General features: G+C 33.3%; 9 protein-coding genes across 9 annotated transcripts; 6 read left to right on the top strand and 3 right to left on the bottom strand.

Moving 5' to 3' along the window:
- The first annotated feature begins 865 nt into the window (after window positions 1–865).
- On the top strand, window positions 866–4282 carry Tsp_00060 (ThiF family protein). Its single transcript, XM_003375808.1, is given in 11 exon segments — window positions 866–904; window positions 1156–1250; window positions 1341–1506; window positions 1586–1836; window positions 2211–2259; window positions 2604–2688; window positions 2746–2893; window positions 2956–3042; window positions 3183–3239; window positions 3875–4020; window positions 4035–4282. 11 exon segments carry the CDS (start codon window positions 866–868, stop codon window positions 4280–4282), a joined length of 1371 nt encoding a protein of 456 aa, XP_003375856.1.
- Window positions 4283–4795: 513 nt separating this feature from the next.
- Window positions 4796–5936, bottom strand: Tsp_00059 (conserved hypothetical protein). Its single transcript, XM_003375809.1, has 3 exons — window positions 5829–5936; window positions 5275–5507; window positions 4796–4937 (listed from the first exon to the last, which is right to left on the bottom strand). The coding sequence occupies exons 1-3, from the start codon at window positions 5934–5936 to the stop codon at window positions 4796–4798; spliced, it is 483 nt and encodes a 160-aa protein (XP_003375857.1).
- Window positions 5937–6477: 541 nt separating this feature from the next.
- Window positions 6478–7764, top strand: Tsp_00058 (conserved hypothetical protein). The gene is made up of 3 exons (XM_003375810.1): window positions 6478–6492; window positions 7349–7488; window positions 7530–7764. Exons 1-3 carry the CDS (start codon window positions 6478–6480, stop codon window positions 7762–7764), a joined length of 390 nt encoding a protein of 129 aa, XP_003375858.1.
- A 349-nt stretch (window positions 7765–8113) lies between these two features.
- Window positions 8114–9440, bottom strand: Tsp_00057 (hypothetical protein). Its single transcript, XM_003375811.1, has 3 exons — window positions 9300–9440; window positions 9164–9262; window positions 8114–8233 (listed from the first exon to the last, which is right to left on the bottom strand). The coding sequence occupies exons 1-3, from the start codon at window positions 9438–9440 to the stop codon at window positions 8114–8116; spliced, it is 360 nt and encodes a 119-aa protein (XP_003375859.1).
- Window positions 9441–9524: 84 nt separating this feature from the next.
- On the bottom strand, window positions 9525–10267 carry Tsp_00056 (conserved hypothetical protein). Its single transcript, XM_003375812.1, has 3 exons — window positions 10199–10267; window positions 9859–9990; window positions 9525–9809 (listed from the first exon to the last, which is right to left on the bottom strand). Exons 1-3 carry the CDS (start codon window positions 10265–10267, stop codon window positions 9525–9527), a joined length of 486 nt encoding a protein of 161 aa, XP_003375860.1.
- A 4305-nt stretch (window positions 10268–14572) lies between these two features.
- Window positions 14573–15913, top strand: Tsp_00055 (actin-5C). The gene is made up of 3 exons (XM_003375813.1): window positions 14573–15185; window positions 15256–15613; window positions 15674–15913. The coding sequence occupies exons 1-3, from the start codon at window positions 14573–14575 to the stop codon at window positions 15831–15833; spliced, it is 1131 nt and encodes a 376-aa protein (XP_003375861.1). The 3' UTR covers window positions 15834–15913.
- A 3304-nt stretch (window positions 15914–19217) lies between these two features.
- Window positions 19218–19769, top strand: Tsp_00054 (conserved hypothetical protein). Its single transcript, XM_003375814.1, has 4 exons — window positions 19218–19248; window positions 19295–19425; window positions 19493–19616; window positions 19657–19769. Exons 1-4 carry the CDS (start codon window positions 19218–19220, stop codon window positions 19767–19769), a joined length of 399 nt encoding a protein of 132 aa, XP_003375862.1.
- A 671-nt stretch (window positions 19770–20440) lies between these two features.
- Tsp_00053 (putative snRNA-activating protein complex subunit 4) lies at window positions 20441–23954 on the top strand. The gene is made up of 14 exons (XM_003375815.1): window positions 20441–20522; window positions 20590–20706; window positions 20939–20985; window positions 21090–21248; window positions 21434–21541; window positions 21593–21753; window positions 21817–21963; window positions 22028–22112; window positions 22246–22407; window positions 22515–22692; window positions 22746–22849; window positions 22975–23253; window positions 23389–23544; window positions 23607–23954. The coding sequence occupies exons 1-14, from the start codon at window positions 20441–20443 to the stop codon at window positions 23952–23954; spliced, it is 2133 nt and encodes a 710-aa protein (XP_003375863.1).
- A 563-nt stretch (window positions 23955–24517) lies between these two features.
- On the top strand, window positions 24518–24889 carry Tsp_00052 (putative major sperm protein 1). The gene has a single exon (XM_003375816.1). The coding sequence runs from the start codon at window positions 24518–24520 to the stop codon at window positions 24887–24889; it is 372 nt and encodes a 123-aa protein (XP_003375864.1).
- The last annotated feature ends 598 nt before the right edge of the window (window positions 24890–25487 follow it).

Here is a 25487-nt window from a genome sequence, read left to right on the forward strand (position 1 = left end):
AACACCAACCAGTTCAAAAATAAAAAATTAACAACACTGAAAGCTTTTAAAATAAAATAGATAATTAAATTTACAAAATGAAATAATAGGATAATAAAATAATAATAGATAATTAAATAAATAGTCTGAAAAAATTAAGACGTAAATACAAAAGTAAGGATAAGTACAAAAAATACATAGAAATAAAGACAACTAAATGTAAATGAAGAATTCATAAATCAAGAAAAACGAATAAATAAAAGTTATATCGTTTACCAGCATACCTTGCAAAAATCAAAGAATACCTTCCAATGCTGATGCGCGTATCTGAGGATAGCTTAACTGAACTAAGGTATCAATGCAATACTCAACGTCATTCATAAATGAACATAATCATCAATTTAATGTAAAATCATACTGTATTTACAATACTTCTTTATTGAACTGATTAATAATAATTAGAGTATAAAATGCAAATATTTCTCCTAAAAATATTAATTATATAATTAATAAGACATATGAATATTTTTAAAGTAGAAATGCAATCAGGCAAACAAAATCCTTTTACATTTTCATAAATCAATGCTGTAAAATTAGCAATGTAAGTATACCTTATCAGATTTACAATCCTGATAATTTTTCCTTATTTTAATTCTTTGAAATGCTTTATAAAATTAAGATTATTTTGAATGAAAATTGCAAGAAATTAAATTTTAGAGAATACAGCAATTGTAATGCTTACTAATAAAAGATATAAAATACTCTCATAATATGCAAAATATAATTTAGATAATATTTTTAGATGTAATAAATGTTTAGAACTTACGAATTATGGGTAGGAAAGAAATAAAAATAATTTAAACAAATTATGTAAAATTAAGCAAATATGTTTATTCAATATAATGCTTGCTGTAATTCGGATTACGTTTTGTATTTAATTCATTTATTTAGTACTGTTAAGTTTTTATAATGAGCAATTTTTAAAGTGGTTTTTAAAATGGCTTAAATTTTTGATCTTCAGAGGCGACACTTTTTTCCATTATTATACATTATTTTTACTTAACATTCATTAAGATACTGTATTTTGTGAGTTTGATTTTGGTTTTGTTTGGCTTTTTTATAGTTTTGGTTTTCAAGCTGTTTTATATAATTATTTAGTTTAGTTTTGTTTAACAGATGGAAACTGCCGAGAAACCAAAGAGTCTGACTGAAGATGAAGCGAAGGTTTACGATCGACAAATGCGACTGTGGGGAGTTAATGGACAGAAGAAGTAAATTTTTGTTAAATTTTCATAGATTTTAAATTTTAATGATAAAGAAAGAAATTCTTTAATGTAAAATCAGTTATATATATGTTTTAGAATTAGAGAATTTTCTGTAATACTTTGTGGAGTTAATGACATCGGCGCTGAAATGGCGAAAAATTTAATTCTTTCTGGTATAAAGCAACTAACTCTTATCGATGATACTGTCGTGAATGATGAGCGTACAAGTTTGCTTATTAAAAAAAATTCGATTGGGATGTTGGTATAATTTAATATTGATTTTTGGTTTTATTGAAATTAGTTTAAATGGTAAATCTTTTATTGCAAATTATTCATTCCAGCGTTCTGAAGCGTCAAGAGAAGTTTGTCAGCAGTTTAACCCTTCTGTTGAAGTCAAAGTAGAATCAGTGAAATCATTGAACGAGACTTTACTGGAAGGTTGCGATTTCCTCGTTGATGCAAATGGAAATTTTAAGTTCTCGTTGCATTTGCATCATTTATGCTCTGTTTCCAAAGTAAGCTATATGTGCTGTACATCATTGGGTGTGTATTCTTTTTATTCTATGAACTGCTTCTCATCCAATGAAGATAAGTAAGTGATTTTTTTATTTTTCAGTTTTTGTAATTAAATTATATTTTATATGATTGTTATATACATTCTCATACATTTACAAAATGAATGATATTAACGTAACTATAAAGGTATTTCGTATTAGAGAGTTTTTATTAAATGCTTTTGGCCATTATTATAGACAAGACAATCTTTGACGAATTATTCTGTTTTTTATCTTATTTCATTATTATGCACTTGTGACTATGTTAAGCGGGATAATTTTTTAATGTTTATCTCTACACTGTAGTGCTCCCGTTAATTCAGTTTTTGTAAGATTCTGTTTGAATGCTGGAACTGTTCTTGGTCCGTGAAATGTTAAAATTTTATTTATATTCAATACTTTTCATTTTTAGAAATTTTGAAGTTCCTACAAAAGCATTGCATTTGGATGACAGTGAGAAGGTAATCATATCTCATTTGTATATATTTTTTCAGTTCTTAAATTTTATCTTTATGTAACATTTAAATTTCAGAAGCTTCTTGTTTTGCTTAAATGATAATTCGATGAAAAGTGATTTTATGTAACTAGATTTGACTGTACTGCTAATAGTTATTTATATGTCGAATTTTTCATCATTTAATAGACATCGATTGTGCTGTGATGAATTTGTGGTCACTGATGAAATAGAGATATTCAGAAAATTTATAAATATTTTAAATGAATTAACTTATTTATAGTGACCAGTGTGGCTTTGGATTTTTTAAGCGTGTACTGCATTAGCTTTTGTAGTGACTTATTTTTTTAGAATGCTGATGTTGATCGGGAAATTCTAAATTTAGTTAATAATAAGCAGTTCAGATCTGTGAAGAAGTGCTTCCTGATCATTTGTGGTAAGTCTTTTTTGATTTAATAATGTTCATTATCGTTCATGTGTTTTTTATTTTCAGCTAAACTGCTTTTTGAAATGAAGCATGACCGAATGCTTGATTTCAAACGTTATCCAGATGATACTGATGAATTTTTGGCTATGTTTGATAAAGTAAAAGCAAGAATAATGGATAAATCGGATGTGAAAGTTGCCAAAGAAGAATTAATGTGATTCAGATTCGTCTTAATTAGTTTTAAATATGCGAATTTTATTTCATTGTATATTTCAGCAACTTAACTGTGCGCCTGCCAGCCCTAAGTTCAGTTCTAGCTGGAACAGCATCTTCAACAGTGATTGATGTAATGCTTACTAAGTCGTTATTAATAATTTTCAAGCTAACTTTTTTTGTTATAGGCAGCACTGGAAAATCCCTTTCCTAGCAAGTTTGCATTTTTCTTTGACGCTTTGAATTTTTTTGGGCAACCATGTAAAATTGATTTGATATCTTTTTTGAAGAATAGTGCAGCTATTTCATGATTTTTCCGCTCGTTTTATTGTTTCAAAAGAATGCAAGTTTGTTTGATTGAACTCTGATGCTTGTTTCCATGCATTTTGAAGAGCATTTTTGCTTATTTTAGTTTGTTCAAATATATTTAAAATAGTGCGCATTATCTTTTCATTTTAATAATTAAAAGCAAATTTAAAAAGAATCTGTGGAAAAATTAATAGTTTATGAGAGAACATGTACTCATTTTCTACTCAATTTGTTTTGTCATAAAATTAGTGTACAGTTTTCATCTGCTGCGTAAACTCCACTGGGGATAGAATGGGCGTTGTCTGAAAGCAGATGAAGAACAATTTCTGCATAATCGATACTGCTGCAGGTGGATCTGCTAGAAGTAACAGTTTCAGGAAATTGGTAAAGACGAGCAATTATTGATTCATAATGTTCTACATTTAAAGCGTAAATGCGAATTCCATAGTCAGCATAATCTAACACAGCACTTTTTGTTAGACCAATCAAAGCGTATTGACTTGCGATGTAAGCTGGACTGAACAGTAGATTTGTTGTTACAGAACCAATGTTCACAATTGCCGGTTGAGTGTGCTGTTGATTCAACAACATCTGATTTAGTTCGGCTCTCATCGATTTAAACAGACCGTTGACATTAACAGCAATTACATTTTTCCAATAAATATCCGTACAGTTGTGAATCTGATGACCAAGAAAATCCCTCTGCATATTCACATCGTACGGTATGCCAGAATAGACGGCGTCCAAAACCGTCGCCCCGTTCACCGCATAGTCTAGGGTACGGTAGGCTTTCAAAATTGCATCGACCATTCGATTGCAGTATTTTGTTGAAGACACATCTGCCAAAATAAAAATCGCCTGGCCGCCTGATTCACGTATTTGGGCACAAATCTGTTCGCCTTCGTTGACCAACCAATCGGCTATGGCTACTTTGGCCCCCTCTTTGGCGGCTCGCAGCGCCACTTCACGGCCTATACCCCGCGCACCACCGGTAATCAGCATTGTCTTTCCGGAGAAACGGTTCCTTTCAATTCTATGGCTAATTGCCGCCAACTTCAACGCCAATACAATGCTTAACTGAAAATGTTGTTCAAAAATATACCTTTTTTCCAATTCTTGACCATGTTATTTAATTTGTAATTATTTTGCTTTATTTAAACAAAAATTTTCAACAACTTTTAGTTGAAAATTAAAGAATTACAACAGATATTTAAAAAACTGTCATCAGAAACTTTTTTCGTGTTTAAAGCATCTTACCTGAACAAAAAGTGGTGTACGCAAATGCATTTTGTGAAATGAATGAAAATTTCAAGAAATAACAGAGTAAACTTGTGAACAACTTGTTTCTTGCACAATTCATAATTGATATGCTTTGAAAAACCATTCTAATTATGAAGTATTTGGTAAAGTAAGCTTAACAATTCAATTTTAACTGAAATTTCTCCCCTTATCATTCACAATTTGTGTACACTGGCACAAAATTTTAAGTCAATTTAACTTCTTGTCATAATATAAATATAAATAATAAAGTCATAAGTTAACAAAATTTTAAGTCAAGTCAACCAAATTCAAAGAATTCAAGAGCTTTTGAATTTTAAAACATTCTGCGCAAATTCTGCTTTCTGAATCGTAATTGCAAACTTAATAATGCAGTGAATGCGTATTGCAATGGCATATTTCGAACAACCTTCTGTCTATTGCTATTCAAACGTATTTTTATTGCAGTATTGCTTTTCCTTAAATTGCATTCTAAGAAAAACATCTTAAGCAATCCTGCAACTCAAGAACCGTTTTGATAAATTTTCAGGCTGCATTCAAAGAAATGATTGCATCGTGAACAACATAATTTATTCATATTCCAAAATAATATCATTTGAAAAATTGAAAAGAAGAATGATGATTATCAATAGAAATAGATGCACTATACGAAATAATTACAATTTTCAGACTGATGCATTCATCACCACAGTTTATTTATTATTACTTAACGTTATACAGAGACGTTGAAATAAAAAACAAGCAAAAATAAATATAAAATAATATGACAATATTAAATGCAAATTTAGCGATTACTTGGAATTCATACGCAAACGACGAGGTCGATGCTCAACGTGCTGTTTGCTTATTCCTTGTAAAATTTGATTAAAAATTCGTCGGGTGTCACTTTCGATGTTTAATCTTTTGTGCTCAAACTGCTCTAATTTTGAACGATTTTTACCAGAACCACCAGTGCCTTTGATGTCACGATCAAAATCTAACAATCCATGTGCAAACTGGTAAGCAAGGTTTTCAGCAATTGACATGTCCTAGAACATAAGCAAACAGAAAATCAATGAAAAATTCTGCAGTTTTGCAATCGCTGATCAAACTGGAGGTGAAAGCAAACAAAAATCTTATTATAATAACTTCCAATTATAGAAGAGCTTTGCAAAAAATAAAATTACAAAACCGCATGCTTGCAAATAATTTATAAATCATGTGTGAAATTTGCATTTAATATTATTCAATCAAACGTATTTAGTAGAGGATGTATAAAGCAGATAAAAGCATCTTTCAAATACTTAAAAGACGTGAAAACACGAAAAGAAATAATAGAACCAGCGATATTGCCTACTATTATTACAGACTATTAGGCCGAAAGGCAGTCTGCAAAACTCAATAATGTACTGTCCTACTGTCTTGAAAATCAACAGACTACCGTAATCTGCTAATTGATAATATAATTTATTCGTCATTGTTTAAATGGTAAAGTACCTCATAAGTGTAAACAGTGATGAACAGAGTTCATTGGAGAAAATTTTTTAAATATAAGACATTATTTTTGATTCTGCTCTTCTTCAAAATATGAAAATTGAAACTTTCACATCTGTAAACAGCAAAGCTTACGTAAAATCATAATATATGAATTGTAAATTTTCTGGAGCGAAAAATACGTGATATGATATGATATGACAATATGCCAGATAATTTCTGATAGAAAATGGTCGTGTAAGCATACCGTTCGCGGTTTGACAAGTTACAGAAAGCAATAATTCATTTCTCTGTTCAATGGTCAGAAGTAAAACGGAAAGATATTACTCGAAAAACAAACATACGATATTAATGCGCACATCATAATTAAGAATAATTGGATCCAACTCAAATCTATAAGAACGTATATGAGAAAAATCATTCAAATACACACCAAAAATCACCAGTCACTAGTTTGATAGTATTTCTCTCTCAAGTTCAAATCTGCCGTTATTTTTTACATTATCATTTCAGTGGCATGTTGAAATGATCTCATTTAAGGTATGATATTTTTACTACTGATTTAAACAAAAGCATTTATGTTTTTAAATATTAAAATGTACAAATAAAAATATGAAAGGTGAAATAATTTCCAAAATTTTCAACTGACAGTTGTAATTATTGATTAGTGTTGAAAATTTACTGGAAACTGATAACAAAAAAGTTCTAAATAAAGTATTCTAATCATTTTTAGGCATTTGATATTTTTCAGATATTAATTTTGCATAAAAAAGATATTAATATATTTTTAAAAAAGTATTTGATTACGAACAATTATGACTTTGCACTGTTTGTGTTGTAAAATCAAAAAGAATGAAAAAACATTACTTTTGTTTTATATTCTGAATTCTTTCGGCATGTAAATTGCTAATTTATTTTAAGTTACTTTTATATCATTTGATTTGATATAATTGCACCGTATGTTAAGAATTATACCTTATTATACTAACAGTGCATCTGTAGTTATGTTAAAAGATGTTACTGCGGCTTTGAAGAGAAATAATTTTCCTGTTTGATATTTTTATTAAAATTCATTTTTTACCATTAAGTCACATTCATCTCTTTTAATCTTTTATTTTTTATATTGATTTTTATTCTGTCTACTAAACTGAAATTTTGCTGTTGAATTGCTTTGTCTTATAATTCAGTGAATTTAAATGGTTTCTGAAAAATTTTTCATAGTTATTACAGTTCTGTGAAATTTAATTTTTTACATAATTTTTTGCATTTTTACATTTTTACATACATAATTTTTACATTAATTTTTTTATTGCATTTACAACTGTAGCTGCAGAAAGTTTGCCTTCTGATAGTAATATCTGGTGAATTGTAATTTTGTTTGCTGGTTGTCATATAGATTCAATCGTTTTGTGATTGGCCGTTTCAGCTGATTATCAGCGTATTTATTGTTGTCACTTGTTTTATTGCATCGATTGAATCATTTATCGAGATTTTATCGTTAGATACACAGTCGGCATCGAGCAACTCTGATTTGTTGTTAACTGTAAAATGTTTCGAATATGAATTATTTGTTCTAGGAAAAATATGTCCAACGCTGAAAAACTTGCGGAAGAATTTGAAAGCGGTGAAGCTGATTTTGATCGTGAGGTGGACAGTGTTGGTGGCTCTGGAAAACATCGTACTAAACTTGAACAACACCAGCATAAGAAAGAGCACATTGAAGGAGATACTAGACGTATCGTAAACAATGCCATGGCTGGTGAGAAAAAGCGCAGTGAAGAGCAAAAGGAAATTAACATGAAAGAAAAATGAAATGTTTTTTTATGACAAACTTAATCACTTCCTGTGACATGGTATTATTTAAAGATTTGAGGCTTCTTTATGCATTTTTGCAAACATTTAAACAGTTTTGATATTCTATGCTTTGTTCGGCGGTGATGGTTAGAATAGTAAAAGGTTTTCGAAATGCGTATGCTAGCTTTTACAGAAAAGAAAATTTTGCATTAAGCATTACTTTATTGCAGTTTAATGCATAATAAATGTGCATGACAGTTTATGATGGAAAGGTACATTAATATTATTTTTCAAACTTATATATGAAAATTAGGAAAAACGTTATTTTCATATCTCAAACTGAAAGTTTTAAACTAAAATTCATACGTCACAGGTCGGTTATACTATAACGACAATTATTGCGCATTATGAAGTGTAAAGATGCTTCTAAATACTTCTGTATTCGACTTAATGCACTGTACGTATCTAATCGTGGGAATGTGACTAGCTGAGACCAAAAAAAATCAACAAGTACATTTACATTGTCCATTAACGTTGAAATCCATGCAGACTACTGTTTTGTTTTGTAAACTGAAGACCACATGCAATCAGTGATCTTAAGCAGATATGACTGATGATTAAAATGATTAAATTCCTGATGGACTTTCTTGGGCTTCTTTTATACAACTTTTACAATGCTGCATCCAATGTTACCGTAACTTATATTAATGACGTGCAGGTATAAGCTAAAACTCAGTTTTCCCAAATATGGGGCGCTTCATCATTAAATTCCCTTAAATGGACATAAATAATCGCATTTTCTATTTTTTAAAACAAAGTATCTTTACACATAATGTTGAATAGTGTTCGCTAGCTTTTTTTGCATTAAAGTAATTGCAATTATTCTAAAGTAAACATTCTCATGAACAATGTTTAAATTCTTTACATTTGCTGAGAATTTTCTATGTATATTTTTGAAGAAAATTAAAAATATGTCTCTCTTTACATGAATATGGAAGTTATATTGGTGATTAAAAATAATGCTTCTTCACAGTTTTACATTCATTATTCAAATAATGACCTGCATTTATAATTTTATTTTCTTCACGTCTGTGCTAATCAGCAGACTGTTCTGCACAAAAGCATTTCCGCTTTTCACTACAAGAGCTTCGGAATTAGGCAAATATATAGTATACAGCTTTGTGTTACAACAGCAGCCAACAATCAATATGAATCAACAACAAACAACAAAAAACAAAAATAATAATCAACAACAAACAACAATAATAATCAACAATAAACAAATCTGAACTATATTACATATACAATAATAACAATGAAAACATAACAAGGTGCTGTAATCGTAGTGGTTCAGGAGTACATGATGATATGGCACTTAAAAAAATGTTCTGCACTAATTTAATCATGAAGCATCTACCCATCGCTGCGGGACTCGGTAAGCTGCGTTACATCTCACAAAGCCCCTTTCCCGCGTATAGTCATCATCCATTTGCTGCACCACCGTCTCGGTTTTACCCTGTTCATGAATGATCAGTTGTAGAAATTGATAAAACCCCAGGTGGTGCTTTCGTGCTCTTTTTGTCATGCAGTTGTGCCAACCTTCCAGATGGTTGTTGGTCTGCACAGGCACAGACCATGAACATTCCAAAGCAAAATTTTAGTGGCTTCATATCATTGGTCGGCAAATGATACATTAAAAATTGCTCACCGGATTTATTGTTGTGTGCTCAGCAGTGAGCTGCAGCTCACTCCCGAGTTGCCGGTAGGCGTGGGTATTTTCAGGCCCGACGGTTGTACACTGTGTGTCGCGTCTGGTCCCACATTGGAAAATGCGCGGCAGTTTCTAGGCTGGTGGAGGCATTGCTTGCCAGCTCATCGTATACTTCCATTACCGATCTCGTATATTCTCTGAGGCCAACCGTCTCAACTCGGCAAGCTGCTGGTGATGGTAAAATGCGGGGGGGGGGAGGGGTTACCGGGCAGCTTTCCGCATGGTCACTTGAGCGGATGACTTCTGTGGCCTCCAGATTTGTGGACAGTGTGCCACAGCAGCTTCTCGATCTCTACATTGAAACAGAAATGGCTCGATTGTCATATTAGAATGATAATAACGTTGTATACTGAGACAATTCTGCTTACTTCAGTACACATCCAATACTTATCATTACATTTCGTCCTCTTCAACGTGTAGCACCTTCCACTGTAGACTACCAATTTTTGTTGGTTCTTTGTTGTAGTCACGAACTGAATTAAATCATTATTTGCCTCCATCATTAAAAAATATCAAAACAACGATAAGGAAAAGAGCACAAGGAAGTTCACACTATACACAGCAGTAAGAGAAAATACCATTTGCAGTGTTGAATTTTCTATTAAATAGCTTATGCACCGTTCCGGTTGATTTGTCTAGCTCAGTTAGCTGCGTCAAGCTTTATGCCCAGCAGCACTTTACTTCCTGCTTCATAGTGTACTTTTCGTTTACTCTAGTATTAGTAATAACGGAATCCATTTCCGCTTCCATTTTCTGTTCATTGCCGTCCAGTCCAGAAAGCCGTATCCATCAGAATTTCAGCAGGCAAATTTCGGATGATGATGTCTGATCTTGTTCCGCTCATCAACTAATAACCCTCGAATGCTAAGCACTGAACTCAAACGCAAGACCGAAAAGGAAAATTAATTTGACGGTTTAAATTCCATTTTAAATAATCATTTTGAAACAAAATTTAGTTTTCATTTCTCATTTTATCTACAATTGAAGATCAACTTTGATTGATATTTCTATGGCACCTCTGCCTTTTGTTCATGTTGACAGAAGATTATTAATCACACACGAATGGCGCACAAATGCTGACATCAAAGTATGCGATGTTCACTGCAGAGTGAATTTGAAGCAGCTTTAACTGCTATTCTGCTTCGTGCTGTCCATCGCTTCCTTTCTGCTTTCAAAGTGGTTTACTTTTATCCATCCGCGTTGATAAATACTGTTATAAAGAATGTCAACCAACAGTTGCTTTCACTTGTCATATAAATTACCTTCTTAGCTAACAATTAAATCAGAGTTATGCCTAAGATTCTTTTTTGTTTGTCAGATATTGTTCTGATGAAGGCTAGTTGAAGGCTATTCAAGTACAAAGGGAAAACGTAAAATTGATAAATTGTCCACAGCTGCAGTTTTCATCTGAAACTGGGAGTGGTGGTTGCTGAATATTAGCATCGAAATACTTTTCTGATTTTGCCTGAATGTTCTCTGAAAATGAATGTGTTTAGTTCGCAAAAGAATTGAATCTTTCCCATCTTTCTTTCGATCCTGTTGACAAGAGTCATTGTTTTTCTTCTTATGTTTCATTTAAATAAAAAATAAAATCTGGAATTTTGTTTAAAATATAAATTTGTGATTATACATTTTGCGTAAACTGTATTAAATTTGTTTTTTAATATCTAAAGTAAAAGCAACTACTGGGTTGATTAAACATTCAAGTTGCAATTGTTGTATTACGATGATAACCAAATGTTCACCGTGACAGATCAAAAAAGATCTGTTGTATTTCGAAATCATTATACTAAAGAAAACTGAAAGCAAAGAAAATTATTTTTCAGTTTCCTAAACCCTATAAAAGAGAGGAAAATTATTATTGAGCGAGTCGTGTGGTAGTTGTTAATCAGCTGTAGTACACTCGTTATCTTACGTTTTTCATCTCACATTATCTTCCTCTAGCACTGCATATTTTCTGCCAAAATATGATTATTGCTGATTATCCTCGTCGGCAGGCATGAAGCATATATTGATCTTTCATTTGCTGCCCTAACTTTCATTCCCATTGTTGAGAGTGAACAATATCATGGGGTTCACTGTCTTGGTCACACAATGAATTCATTTGAGAAAGCGTTTGGATGTAGCATTGTAAAAATTCCACACACCAATATTATTGTTTTGTAATTGTGTATTTCTATGGTATATGTCAAGAAGTATTCGGTGCTGTATCCACTGACATCACATTGTATCGATAATCTGTGAAAATTTTCTCATATGTAGCGTAGCTGCTGCATGCATTGAACTGAAAATGCTTTTGGCTAGCTTAGAGGAAATTTAATGCATGTGTGTGTGTTGGTCTAGTGAAATTTCAGAAAATTCTACGTGATGAATTTTGACCATGCTCATGATAATCGCTGCACAGCTTTCTTCATTGTCAAACTAGTTGACAAGTCTAGCTTTACTGCCATTGTAAAGTGTCGAATTACGAAAACAATGAATGATTCAGATTAACATGTTTATTAAATATCTCACTTTGTTATCTCTTCTTTAAGCAGTTCATTTGTTGCTTCTATGTTTTTTGTTGAATAATGCAATTTTATAGTAAAGATATGTAATTTGTTAAGAACAAGAACGTCAATTAATTCTATTACTTCACTTTCCAGTGTTCATCACTAGCTTCTGTTTTTTTCTGCGTCGTAGGTTAGAGATATCTTTTCGAATAATATGAATAAATAATAATAAATATCAGTTTGTATCTCAAAGAATCAACATAAGCTAATACACAAAGGGAACTGCTGCACGCTGAAGCGCACAAATAATAATACTGGTTGTGAGCAAAGATTCAAACAGTGGCTTAACGTAGCACATTAAAATAATCTTCTGTAATCAGTGAAATGTAAAAAGACAAAGCTTTTTAAAAGCATCGTTTGCTAAGCCCAAAAAATATATACACTATTCCACATTACATATAAAAGAAGAACTTTGTTTCAAAAAATAGGAAATGTGATTATTCATGTCCATAGTAGGTAATTTATGGAGAAGCATCCCATATTTGGGAAAACTTTGATGGAAAACAATCATCTAATCAATGAATAAAGCTAAGTAGCTAATCAAGTACTATAAGTTACTCAACCAATTAGTGATGCAAACTGGGTAACAAATAAAACAGCATAACTCATTACCCAATTACTGATCAATGGTTGTACAGCCAATCAACACCTCACCAATCATCAATAGGGGGCGGTTAGGGGAAATCGGGACCGGGCAAAGGAGGATGATCTCTATTACATAAAAGATTACACATTGTAAGTCGTTGTTTAGACGACGCGGATCCAGAGCGTACAATCGAAGATAGAACTCAGCGGTCCAAAATCGAGTCGACCGCGAGTTGATTATACAGTCCAATTGAACTTGATTATAACTATTGCGTAGGAAAGAATACAAAAGAATCCCAGAAAAAGTGATTTTATTATGAAAAATGTATACAATAATTTAAATTTGAAATGAAAAAAAATGTAAAATTTGAATTTATTTGACAATATGAATGCATTTTTTAAAAGTAATTATTTGTCTACAGTATACAGTGCGAATTAACACGTGAACTGCCGGTATGGAACTGTAGGCTAGTTTGAGTGTATGAGTTGAATCGAAGTAATTCAAATTTTGGGGACTGTTACTGCACAGTTTAGAATAAAAATTGAAGCAATTTTCAAATGACAATAATACAGAATAAATGAATTAATTTTTTGAACAAAAACTGAACTATACATAATAGAAAGGTTATCTTTCGACAGTGTATTTAAAAGAAAAGAAATTGCAAATTTTTTTAATAGTCGAATTATGCATGTACAAGCGTGGTTACGAAAAGCTCGCTTCTCACGAGTTTAGTTGTACGTGAAAATGTCCACGTTTGTAAATGTTCACAATTTGAACAGTGCAAATTGCTAGTGTTCGTTTTCTTTTCTATCAATGATAAGGGAAGCTGATTTGTGTGTGTCAATTTTTTTGTTCAGTAAAATTCAAGTTTGCAAATTGAATCGATGATGCTTTTTAGATTTTTCAATATGAATAGCCAGCAGACAATTGTTCAATTTTGCAACAATTGAAGAAAGGCTGAGAATTATTTCAACAATTCAAACAACCGACAAATGTGTTACCGGTTGATATGTTTGTATTTTGCAACAATTGAAAGTATTTTGCAAGCTTTTTCTCGCCGTTGAAAGTTTCAATACTTTGAAGCTGGTTATGTTTATTTATAAATTCCAATAAAATGAAAACTTTGAAATATAAATATCCGATTAAAAGATTAGAAAGTATTTTTTCAAACAACATAGATCAGTGTGCAATTAGAGATGAAATATTCTTTTTTTTCTGTATTTTAAAAATAATTTTTCAATTGTCGAGTCGAGTATATTTATTGGTCAGTAGAATTGATGACAACTGTAGGACAAGATTTGCTTCAAATTGTTGTACAGTACTACTGTTGAAAGTATTCCAAGCACGTCAACAACGCCAGTTGTACGGTAATATAATGGCGGTGATGGCCTGTGTGGAATAATTTGAAATATTCTCATAAGACCACCGCCCACGCCCACGCGTCCAAAAGTCAATGATTCATAATTTGACGGGGTGAGTCATCGGTGCACGTAAAGTAGTAGCAGCGGTTGTTCCAAGGCTAGCAGGTCAGGCGATCGATTTGATGACGCTTGATTTTCTTTTTTCCGGCCTCGGCCAATACTGTACTCGGGCCAATCAATTACAATGCAAGCCGCTCGAGAGTTTGGCGAGCAATTCCTGGAATTGGCCGAGCGCGTAGGCGTTCGCGCGCGTCCGAATTTAATGCGCGTCGCTTGCACGGTCGTTCATTTTCCACTTGCGTTGCCTTGTTGGCCGGTCGCTCTTTTCTCTCTCTGTCTCTCTCTTTTGTCCGTCTTTTTCTCTCTCTTGCTTGTCTATCTCTCTCTGCCTCAGTCTCGACAGTCTTCTTCCCTGTCGCTGAACTTCTCAACTTTCACTCAAACAATTATTATTTATTTGTTTGTTTATTCATATTTGAATATTTGATTTAAAAAAATGTCCGACGAAGACGTTGCCGCTTTGGTAATCGACAACGGCAGTGGCATGTGTAAAGCCGGATTCGCGGGCGACGACGCTCCACGGGCCGTTTTCCCGTCGATCGTCGGCCGCCCACGCCACCAGGGTGTCATGGTCGGCATGGGCCAGAAGGACTCTTACGTCGGCGACGAAGCCCAAAGCAAGCGGGGAATACTGACGTTGAAATATCCGATCGAGCACGGCATCGTCACCAACTGGGACGACATGGAAAAAATCTGGCATCACACGTTCTACAACGAGCTGCGCGTCGCGCCGGAAGAACATCCAGTGCTGTTGACCGAAGCGCCGTTGAATCCGAAAGCCAACCGCGAAAAGATGACTCAGATCATGTTCGAAACGTTCAATACCCCGGCGATGTATGTCGCCATACAGGCGGTTTTGTCACTTTATGCAAGTGGCCGAACCACGGGTATTGTATTGGATTCTGGCGATGGAGTCAGTCACACGGTGCCCATTTATGAAGGATACGCGTTGCCGCACGCGATTCTTCGTCTCGACTTGGCCGGCCGTGATTTGACCGATTATTTGATGAAAATTTTGACCGAACGTGGCTACTCATTCACCACCACAGGCAAGATGGAATTTTTTTTATTTTCTTTTTTGGTTTATATTTAGCTTAATTTTTTTTGTTTCGCTTTTAGCCGAACGAGAAATTGTCCGTGATATCAAGGAAAAGCTTTGCTTCGTGGCGCTTGATTTTGAACAAGAAATGGCGACGGCAGCTTCGAGCAGCTCGTTGGAGAAAAGTTACGAACTACCGGATGGACAAGTCATCACAATTGGCAATGAACGTTTCCGATGTCCTGAGGCGTTGTTCCAGCCGTCTTTCTTGGGCATGGAATCATGCGGTGTTCACGAGACCACTTATAATTCAATTATGAAATGCGATGTCGACATTCGCAAAGATTTGTACGCCAACACGGTTCTGTCCGGCGGTTCGACCATGTTTCCCGGCATTGCCGATCGCATGCAGAAAGAGATCACTGCTTTGGCACCGAGGTTGGTTTTTTCTTTTGTTTTTTTTATAATTCATATTTTTAAAATTGATTTTTTTTCAAGCACAATGAAAATCAAAATCATCGCACCACCTGAACGTAAATATTCCGTTTGGATTGGCGGTTCAATTTTGGCTTCTCTTTCAACTTTCCAACAAATGTGGATCTCCAAGCAGGAATACGATGAAAGTGGTCCATCAATTGTTCATCGCAAGTGTTTCTAAATTTGATCATCGATGAAAATTGTCATGCTAATCGAAATTGCATAATTGTTTTTTTTTTGATCAGGCTCTGTATTTTTTTCCATCTTTTTTTTGTTCAATTCATAATATATTTTCATTATTTTGTTCAAAAGTATATTATTTGTCAGTTTTCATTGATGAAAAGTATAATTTTATTATATAATTTTCGAAATAAAAATATTTGTTTTCATTCAATGATGGATGTTTCGACGAAAAGAGCAGTCAAAAAATGAAGAGAAAGGTGATGATGAATGGAATTGGTTGTGAACAATTAATACAAGTAATATGTTGTTTTTACCGTTCATTTGTGGCCTACCTTATGGTAAATGATTACGAATGCATAAAATTGTCTGTCGTAAGAGACGTCGTCGAATTATCTTTGCCATTCATTGATTGTCAAGGTAAAACTGCAGTTTCTGTCAGTTTGTCTACTATTAAACGACTGTACAGAAATGTTTGCTGTCATTGTCGATTCGTGAACAGTAAGCGGCAGTTGTCAGGCTGAAATGCCAAATTCTACCTATCTACATCTACTGTTGTTTTACCGACTGAAGACAAGCAAGTACTTGGGACAGAAAGTCCCCGGCCATGTATGCAAGTATGCATTACGCTGGTCTCAGTATTTGTAAACAAGGTCATTCAGTTTGTACACCACTCAGGGTCAAAGGGCAGATCTTTTCGCAGACAACAACTGATGTCACCCAAATTATTTGAAATGATCATTTGTGAATAGTTTTGCCTACAGCTGAAATACCTGCAACCCTCAACTTACAAGTATCCGTGCAAAATTCACAACATCACTGCCATGAAACTGTACTTCTATGAATTTTTTCCACTTGCAAATTCAACACGAATAATAATGACGATCATTTTCAATTATTATTACATACACGTGTGTGTTTGTCTCCAATAAATATTTTCGAATAAGTTATGTTTTATTATTTCAAACGAAAAATTGCAATTTGAGTATTATTGTAAATCATCAGTAGAGAAATGATAGTTTTATTCTGAAAATTAAGATGAAAGCTGAATTTTTTACTTTTCATATTCAAAACAATGAGAGATAATAAATTTTTCAACTGGCAACTGATTAGACAAGACCAATTGAGAATAAAAATTGTAGGGAAATTTCATCATTGAAAAACTACTACTATTAAGATACAATAAATATACGAATCGATTTATTCAATTGGAACATTTTGAAATTTATTTGCATTTGATACAAGCAACAGAATTTAAACACAATGTAAGTTATGATACAATTGTTGTTGTTCACTAAAGATTGCATGCACGCTGAGTCAGCATTTAAATATGATGTCGTAACTGTTCTTCTCAACAAGAGAATAATATTTAATAAAAGGCGATCGTTGATTGCACCGTCATCTTGTTTGCATAATTTCATATTGTATAGTTTGACTTTGGGAGAATAGTTAGTTTTATGCGTACAATGTGTGTACTGATCTATGCTGTGCTGAAATTTCATGCTTTGCTTCCCAAGCAAAGGAATTGATAAATTTTGTGATCAATATTGTACTGGAACGGAAATATACCACCAATTATGTACAGCTGCACACATTTTCCACATGATAATTTTGCATAACTTGTTCAGTTCAGTATCATCTACAGCTTGACGTGGAAGCCAGTAGTCATTGTCATTCGTACGAGATGTTCTTGGACCACTGGAGAATATTTCTAAGATATTGCGAGAAGCTTTGGGACCATCAACAAATAATTGAGGTTAAACTAGTCACAAACTGTTATTTATTATTTCTTGTTAAACATTTTCAATATGTATTATTTGAATGATTCGCATTTGCCCTATTTTAAATTTTACAAATATTTTATTCTAAAAATATAAATTTCTTAACTTTACAAATCAAGAAAGTAATCAATCAGATTGTTTCCATTATGCATACAGCAGTATTGTAGCTGTTAGCAATCAAAAATGCTCGACACAAGCAACAACACATGTGCCCTAGAATTGAACAACAATTGCAGGAAATGCTTGTCAAAGAAAAATTGATTTGTTTAAATGATGATGAATTTGATTATATGAATCGAAAAACCTTGGGAGTGGTTCTTTTTCTTTTCGGTGCGATTGAAGAAAGCTTGGCATTTCTGAAGTCAAGAATACCATCAATTCAACTCCAGTTGCTTCTTTCACAATTGTTATTTAAAATGGGTTTCAACACAAATGTACAGCAACTGTTTCATTTAAAAAAAATGTAATTTTGGTATATTTATCACAGCCTGATTTTCTTGATTATTTCTTTTTTTTTTCTCATCCTTGTCACGCCAATGCGTTTCTACAACTATATGCCGTTTATTTTCATTTCCACACTTCAGTGAATTTTCACAATTGTTATTTTTATGTTTAAAAATGATATTTCACATCTGCTCTTCACCTGGGAATGTTATTCTTATCTTTTATGCCCGATCAATTCAATAAACGCCATTGTTTCATTTTTCCAAATTGATGCTAATCAATCATGAATCATTCACCATCTTTCTTATTATTCAAATTACAAATGAAATAAATAAACAATAAATTGTTCTTATTCGGTTAATCTTACTCTGTTCGATTAATAAATGAATAAAAATTTCTCGATGTAAAATTCGATTTTTCAAAACATTCGTTTAGTATTATTATTAGCGTTTCATAATCACTTTTTCTCAACAATTTTCTATCAACAGTAGCAAAGAATACAAGTTGAAAACAAAATTTCTCAAGGAAAATTTAAAATAACTTCAACAACAGTGTTCAAAATCAGCGGCTTGATAAAACTGAGCTAATCAAAATGCACGAAATTGTATAATTCAAAAGATGGATGTTTCGCCTCATAAATCATGTCAACAATTCATAAGTCGTCCATCAAATGATCACTTTATATTTTCAATAAAATATTAACAAATGCTAAAAAAAATGCGAAAAACTATTATGCGAAACTCAAAAGATTTTGAATTTATAATTGAAAGTATGCTTCAGTAAGTTTTTTTTAATTTTTAATTGTGCTGCAACTACTTAACTCGAACGTCAAATAATGACAGAAAAAATTATTTCATTCCTGTAAATCTTTTACAAAGAAGATTCATTTCTGGTATAGTGAAGAATTTGAAAAAATAATTATAATGCAAATTTTAAAAAAATATATCCATTTCGGTTCTACAAAATGTGCTGACAGCATAAAATTGCTATATGCGAAATAATTATACTCGTATAAATGTGTTACTTTTATAATCAACGATTAAATCGTTAATCAGAATAAATTTTCATATTCACTGTGTAGCGGTTCAGTTTATCATAAGACAATCACAAGGCTATATATATCACATAACGACGTTGTTTTACTACTAATCTAATTATATATGACGTCACTCTTGCAACATCGATACAACAGTAAAAATATATGCTGATGTGCAGGTATTAATCTAATTGTTGGTAGCCCGCTTGGATCCACCACACAATCTTCCTTCAGATGAAGTCACGGAATGGAAGTGCAAACGAGACACGGTGACTGTTCAACGGATTCTTTCGTGGAGCTATACTCGGCTGCATGTTGCGGATCTGTGGTGCGTCTGTTGAATCCAAAAATGCCGGCTTTGCTCTGTCAAGACTGATGGATTTCGTCTTATCTTGACAGAGGATAGTAATCGTCCTATCGGTACGACTTACTACTACGTGCGGGCCATCGTTTGTTGCATATAGCGGTGGGCGTGGCGCGTCGTTTCGTACGAAAACACGCGTGAAATTCTGCAGTCGCTTCGGTATTTCTCCACTTCTGTTACCAATTTATTTCCATATGAGTGGGCCGAATGGATCCGGAAAGAGTCCGAAGATGGTCACTGAGAGCTGCAGCTTTCGCGGGCAGTGATTCGGCGAAGAAAACACCCGATAGACGTAATGCTGCGGCGATTTAACTTAACTTAACTGTACTGTTTACAGTCGACAAAAACAAGGGAGTCAGATTGCATTACGTCATTGTTGTTTCTGTGCAAGGAGCAATGCTTTGATCGTGGGGAAATTTAAGCACCGATGAGTGGGTATAGAAAAAAGATTCCTCAGCAGTTGCAATGATTCGATGTAATTTTAATGATTGTAATGAGTAATGTTTAAATTAACTGTTCTGTTAAAATTGTTCAAAAGTGAGTGTAGCTTAATATTCGTTAGATCAGATAAGTATACTAATATTTCTGGAACTGTAAACCTTTTTTGTGTTGTATGATGAAAATGAAGTAAAAGAAGCTCTGTATCAGAATATAAAATGACATAATTTTAAAATATTGTACATGAAAAATATAATTAAAAAAATACATTTAGAATGCTAAAAATTTTGTTGATTTTTACAGTTGATAGTATTTTTCCAATTTAAGAGGATTATTGATTAGAAAAAATTATTTTACGTCTAAAGTCTAATTTATGAGTATAAATTAAGAAAATTATAATAAGTAATCATGTTATTTTTCGTCAGTTTTGATTAGTTCAGTGGTAAATGAAACAAATCTTAAAAATCATTATTTACAGTATGAAATTTTTTGTTGCATATTTATCAGTACCTGAATAAATCATTGCTTTACTTAAATCTGTAATAATGGATGATGAACAGTTGATTAATGATTTTAATTTAATTGAAGATTTGTTTAGCAACTTCAATGCCAATCAAGTACAAGCAGGTGAGCTTCATTTGCGTAAAGTGGAAATTGTTCATTTTTATTTTCCTATTTTTTGACTTTGCTTTAGATGAATCACATTTGGAAGAATTCAAATTTACTTCGAATACTGATAATGACAACATTACTGATCTAACGCTGCGTGATTTAGGAGTTTCGTCAAATGATGACTTTTTGAAAGAATTAGGTATGCTGACACTAAATGGTTGTAATAGTAGAACGTTGCCTATTTTTCTCTTATTGATTATTTGATTAACACTAATTTTTTACTTTATTGTTTAAAATGATTGGATTTTATTGATTGCTCGTTCTGTTTAAAGCTGACGTTAAATGAATGTTAAGATGTTTGTTTCTGTTTTATCCATATATCAGTGTTTAGTCTCTGCAAAGTTTGTTGCTTGTAAATATTTTATTTATAGACAGTACGGGGCTCGCCGATGCCCAAGAAAAGCTGTCCGAAATTAAAGTAAGAAAATAATTTGTTTTTTTCAATGTTATTATGAGAAATGAAGGCAAGTAGTAGCGCATATATTTCTAAAGTGAGTTTGTTTAACATAATTTTATTCTTAGGATGATGTTGAAAACGAAGAAATTTTACATTACCTTACATCCGGCGAATTTCCTGCCGATTGGAAAACTGCGCTTGCTTTGAACAATTCATACCAGGAAGTTCTGAACGCCTTTATTAAAAAGGCAGAAAATATGTACCGCGAAGTTGACGAACAGTTGGTTTGTTGTTAGCTTAAATTTACCAATTTTGTTGTTCACATCAATTAGTGCATATTTAAAATAAGAGTAGTATTTTTTTAAGTAATTTGAAATTGACATCATTGCAATAAATGACGAATTTTGTTGCGTACATTTGAAATAGTTACGTACGCGCTATAGGCAGTTGTGCATGTTGATATTTTTAGCGAGACATTTCTGACAAACTTTATAAGAAATATGGAAGAAATACTGCGATGTCCGCTTTTAGACCAGTGAATTACAGTCACCCGTACTTCAGCGATAGCAACAGATTTGTATATTAACTTATTTGAATTTATTCAATTTGTTGAAGTCCAATTTTTTAGACTCCTGCCCGTAACAAAGACGCCGAGAGGAAATTACTAAATAATGAACCTGATATGTTGGTAAAGCCTGCGCAACCTTGGAGCAAAGTGGCTGTTGAAGTTTTGCAGAAATGCGTTCGCAAGCAAGTGGAACATTCGTTGAAGAAAGAAATCACGAATAGGTAGATTGATTTGTGATTTTTTGAAAATTTCACTGTTTAATTGATTTTTCATTTTGCTTTTAGAAAAACTGTCATTACCGCAACGTTGAACTATTTGAAGAAGCATAACACTGCGGACAGCAGCCCTGAATCTCAACAACAGACGATGGAAGAGATGCATTCTCTGTGGTGTGAGTTGGAACTGCTGGATCAGGAATTGGCAAAAATTGAGTAAAGCGATAGTCTGTAAGATTTGAGATGTATATTTTTTTCAAAGATGTTTTTCGTTTTTTAGCGATTCTACGGTTGAGCAACATCTGGGAAATATTGCATTTTTGAATGATTTGGATTGGACGGAAGTTTCGCAGTCAGTTTCTTTGGTAAGCATTTATTGATTTATTAAATAAATATCTTGTGATGAATGAAAGTATTGTTGTATATTTTTCTTTCTACTTTGTGGTTGTTGTTGTATTTAAGAAAAATTAAAATGTACAATTAAAAAAATTTGTTTAGAAACAAAATAGATCTGCCGCAGAATGTAGGCAAGCTTGGCTGAATCAGTTCGCATTTTGGATCAACCGAAGTGAATGGACAGTGGAAGAGGTGGAAAAGTTGACAGCTTTGGCCGAACAGAATGAAGGGAAAAATTGGAATCACATTGCAGCAGAATTACAAGTAACCTTTTAGTGGTGGTATGAATGGATTTGTCAATTTTGTTTATTTATTTGTTTGTTTATTTCAGACAAATCGAACAGGATTTGCATGTTTGCAGAAATATCAAGAGCTTGTCTGCAAAACGCATGGATGGTACGTGCAATTTGTTGTCTTTTTCTTCGCTGCTTTTCAAAACTGAATCACATTATTCACGTTTAAGCAACAAATGGGAGGAAGAAGAAGATAGACTGCTTTTGGAAATAATCGACAGTTTTCGTGTAGGCAACGTTATCCAATGGAGATCGGGTAAATAAATGAATGAATAAAAACATATTTTGGCTAATTTTTGTTCTCTTCAGTGGGATACTTTTTTGAACATCGAACCGTATTGCAGTGCAAGCAGCGTTACGAATACATCAAGCCAGGAAACAAGAAAGGTCGATGGAATGCTGAGGAAAAATTGGTAATATGATTTTATTATTAATTTTTATTTTTATTTTATTCTGCATCACCTGCATCCAGTTGAATGTGAAGGGATATTTTTTGATGCCGTAGTTGGTGATTGGTTTTACTTTTTCTTTTTTCAAGTTGCTTTATTGGGCGGTGAGAACTCACGGGCCGAAGAATTGGAAGCGAGTTGCTGAGATGGTTCCCGGTCGGAACGCTTTGCAATGCCGCGATCAATTTTTGAACATTTTGGATTGCAGCATTCGCATTGAACAATGGACCAAAGCCGAAGACGAGATCATCTTGTCCATGACGGCCAAAGAAGGCAATCGGTATGCTTTGATAAGTCGAGTGTTGCCGGGCCGCACCCCGAATCAAGTGAAAATGCGCCATCGTATATTGATGAATTCAAAAGACAAAGTAAGCGGGAAAATTGGTTGGTTGGTTCATTTTTCATGTTCATTTTGTTTAACATTGAGAAATGAAATATCGATGAAGTGAATCACTTTCGGCTGTCAGTTGCTTTGGAAAATTGTAGCTTATTTTTTTTTTCAGAGAAAGCTTTTCAACAACTTAGCAGTGAAAAGGCGTCTTCGATCTGTGCGTCGAAATCGCAACGCTATATGGTCTTTGCACGAACGATGCAGCGGTGCCGACGTTCCGAAACCAATGTTGGAAATGATGAAAGCGAAATATTTGCGCATGATGCCTGTAAATCAGTTGTTGCTGAAAATTAATCATATAATTATCAATTGAATAATAATATATTTCAGAAAGAAAAACGTGAAGAATTGTTGAAGGCTAGTGAACGATTTCGAAAGGCTCTTGTTATTCAAGAATGCGATAACAGCGAAGATGATGAGGGAAATGAAACCCAAGTAGTGCAAATTGATCATCAACAAACTCATCAGTTGGAAATTCAGCCGCTTCAACCTGAGCAACCGCAGACTGATCAAGCGGAAGTGCCGGTTGTTATGAGGAGAAGAGGCCGACCAAAAGGGGCGAAGAATAAGAAAATTGTTATCGCTGAAACGCGTGTTCAACCAGAACGTGCTGCCAGATATGGCGTGAAGGATGTTGTCAAGTTTTTCCAAAGCTTAGAAGCTGAGGATGATGACTAAAAAGAAGCCTGGCAACAAGAAAATGCATATCATTCCACTGCCTTACTTAATGTGGATAGAAATAATGCATCTCCTTACTAATTAATTTCTGTCGTATCTCATTGATATTTATTATTTATTTGTTTTTCGAAATCATTAAATTATCTGAATTGATCAGCAGTTGTTGTAAGAAGCAGAAATAATTGCACATCATACTGCTTATTGTTTAATCATGTTGTTCGTTTATTTTTCAACTTCTTATATCATTACGATAAAGAAATTGATCTTGAACATCATTAAGCAGTTGAAAATTGTCAACATGTAATTACTACATAAAATTTGTTTGAGATGAAAAAAAATAGTTGCAATATGCTACAGATTAGTGTCGTTTTCAGCTGAAATTAAGATAAGTTGATAAAAATTTTAAATTGCACTTTAAAGTGCAGTAGTAGGAATTGTTTAATTTAAACAAAATCTTTTCAACAACTTTTGTTTAAAGTGCTTTTCAGTGCGTAAGTGGGAGAAGGCATGCTCTGATCAGTTTAGACCAGTGTTCGTTCGAGGAAAGCTGCTCTTGCTAACGAATGGCTTTACCGACCGATATTGTTACTGTACCTGCGGAAGAAGTGTGGTTCAACGCGCCGTGTTTGAGTGAACAAGTGACGGCGTTGAAACTTTCCAACCCAGGCAACAAGCTGCTCGGCTACAGGGTGGTGTCGAAGGTGGAGAACCGCTACGTGGTCTTACCATCCCAGGGTGCGCTGCAGCCGAAGAAGGACATCACCATAAACATCATCTGCCACCCGTTTCCATTCAGAAGTGAATCACCTCCTGTGGACACGTTGATTATTGAATGGGTCGACGCGTTTGAAGGCGAAACGGATTTCAACGAAGATTGGTTCGTCATGGGCGGAATTGTGCGGAAAAAAATCCTCTCCGTTAAATTTAACCCTTGATGTTTTCTTTCTCTCTTCTTCAATATTACTGAACTCATAACTTTGATGTTATGACCATTATAATAATTTGGCTTTTAATATTTACTTTATGCTTCTATATAATTGATAAAATTGTCGTCATAATTTCATATATGGAATAATATATATTTGTAAAATAAAAATATCACTAATTGTTCGTTTCTTTCTTGCAACTGCTGCACTGTGCAATAAAATTTACTAAAATTTATCAGCGATATGCAATACTGTTCATTTCTTAAAATCATTTGTATCAAACTCTAATCCGGGAGACATTTTTGCATTCTCTCATTTACGCAAATTTTTTTGTTAATTTTTACTCTTTTGATGAGTTCAAATGTTCTTCGTGTGATTCCCTCAAATTCAGATGCCTTTTCCATCGGTATACCCGACTTAGAATTATTTCATCTTAATCTAATAATGCTCAACTGCGAATGGTTATGATGCTTAATTATTGGTCAAAATATTTCCTTGTCTGAGGTTATTTTCTTTAAGATTACAGAATCCTTTTTGTATTTTTCTCTTAGAGTTGTAAGAATAAACCAGATAGTAAGATTCGTTGAATAAAACGATCAACTAATCT

Source organism: Trichinella spiralis, assembly GCF_000181795.1.
Source record: "Trichinella spiralis strain ISS 195 chromosome Unknown Scfld4, whole genome shotgun sequence".
NCBI lineage: Eukaryota > Metazoa > Nematoda > Enoplea > Trichinellida > Trichinellidae > Trichinella > Trichinella spiralis.

What these genes read in the sequence shown, in the direction of transcription:
- Tsp_00052 (XM_003375816.1), top strand. Translation starts at nt 24,518, where the DNA reads ATGGCTTTACCGACCGATATTGTTACTGTACCTGCGGAAGAAGTGTGG.
- Tsp_00057 (XM_003375811.1), bottom strand. Translation starts at nt 9,440, where the DNA reads ATGTATCATTTGCCGACCAATGATATGAAGCCACTAAAATTTTGCTTT. An exon ending in GCACGAAAGCACCACCTGGG is followed by an intron (nt 9,263 to 9,299) that starts GTTTTATCAATT and finishes ATTCATGAACAG; the next exon opens with GGTAAAACCGAGACGGTGGT. An exon ending in ACCGAGTCCCGCAGCGATGG is followed by an intron (nt 8,234 to 9,163) that starts GTAGATGCTTCA and finishes TTTTGGTCTCAG; the next exon opens with CTAGTCACATTCCCACGATT.
- Tsp_00060 (XM_003375808.1), top strand. Translation starts at nt 866, where the DNA reads ATGTTTATTCAATATAATGCTTGCTGTAATTCGGATTAC. An exon ending in CTTGCTGTAATTCGGATTAC is followed by an intron (nt 905 to 1,155) that starts GTTTTGTATTTA and finishes TTTGTTTAACAG; the next exon opens with ATGGAAACTGCCGAGAAACC. An exon ending in GATGTAATGCTTACTAAGTC is followed by an intron (nt 3,043 to 3,182) that starts GTTATTAATAAT and finishes TCTTTTTTGAAG; the next exon opens with AATAGTGCAGCTATTTCATG.
- Tsp_00056 (XM_003375812.1), bottom strand. Translation starts at nt 10,267, where the DNA reads ATGGAAGCGGAAATGGATTCCGTTATTACTAATACTAGAGTAAACGAA. An exon ending in AGTACACTATGAAGCAGGAA is followed by an intron (nt 9,991 to 10,198) that starts GTAAAGTGCTGC and finishes GATTTAATTCAG; the next exon opens with TTCGTGACTACAACAAAGAA. An exon ending in GAATTGTCTCAGTATACAAC is followed by an intron (nt 9,810 to 9,858) that starts GTTATTATCATT and finishes GTTTCAATGTAG; the next exon opens with AGATCGAGAAGCTGCTGTGG.
- Tsp_00054 (XM_003375814.1), top strand. Translation starts at nt 19,218, where the DNA reads ATGACGTCACTCTTGCAACATCGATACAACA. An exon ending in CTTGCAACATCGATACAACA is followed by an intron (nt 19,249 to 19,294) that starts GTAAAAATATAT and finishes AATTGTTGGTAG; the next exon opens with CCCGCTTGGATCCACCACAC. An exon ending in ATGTTGCGGATCTGTGGTGC is followed by an intron (nt 19,426 to 19,492) that starts GTCTGTTGAATC and finishes TTATCTTGACAG; the next exon opens with AGGATAGTAATCGTCCTATC.
- Tsp_00058 (XM_003375810.1), top strand. An exon ending in TCGAGCAACTCTGATTTGTT is followed by an intron (nt 7,489 to 7,529) that starts GTTAACTGTAAA and finishes TATTTGTTCTAG; the next exon opens with GAAAAATATGTCCAACGCTG.
- Tsp_00053 (XM_003375815.1), top strand. Translation starts at nt 20,441, where the DNA reads ATGGATGATGAACAGTTGATTAATGATTTTAATTTAATTGAAGATTTG. An exon ending in AAAAGCTGTCCGAAATTAAA is followed by an intron (nt 20,986 to 21,089) that starts GTAAGAAAATAA and finishes TTTTATTCTTAG; the next exon opens with GATGATGTTGAAAACGAAGA. An exon ending in TTTCGCAGTCAGTTTCTTTG is followed by an intron (nt 22,113 to 22,245) that starts GTAAGCATTTAT and finishes AAATTTGTTTAG; the next exon opens with AAACAAAATAGATCTGCCGC.
- Tsp_00055 (XM_003375813.1), top strand. Translation starts at nt 14,573, where the DNA reads ATGTCCGACGAAGACGTTGCCGCTTTGGTAATCGACAACGGCAGTGGC. An exon ending in CTACTCATTCACCACCACAG is followed by an intron (nt 15,186 to 15,255) that starts GCAAGATGGAAT and finishes TTTCGCTTTTAG; the next exon opens with CCGAACGAGAAATTGTCCGT. An exon ending in ATCACTGCTTTGGCACCGAG is followed by an intron (nt 15,614 to 15,673) that starts GTTGGTTTTTTC and finishes TTTTTTTTCAAG; the next exon opens with CACAATGAAAATCAAAATCA.
- Tsp_00059 (XM_003375809.1), bottom strand. Translation starts at nt 5,936, where the DNA reads ATGACGAATAAATTATATTATCAATTAGCAGATTACGGTAGTCTGTTG. An exon ending in GACTGCCTTTCGGCCTAATA is followed by an intron (nt 5,508 to 5,828) that starts GTCTGTAATAAT and finishes CTTATGTTCTAG; the next exon opens with GACATGTCAATTGCTGAAAA. An exon ending in CGTTTGCGTATGAATTCCAA is followed by an intron (nt 4,938 to 5,274) that starts GTAATCGCTAAA and finishes ATGCAATTTAAG; the next exon opens with GAAAAGCAATACTGCAATAA.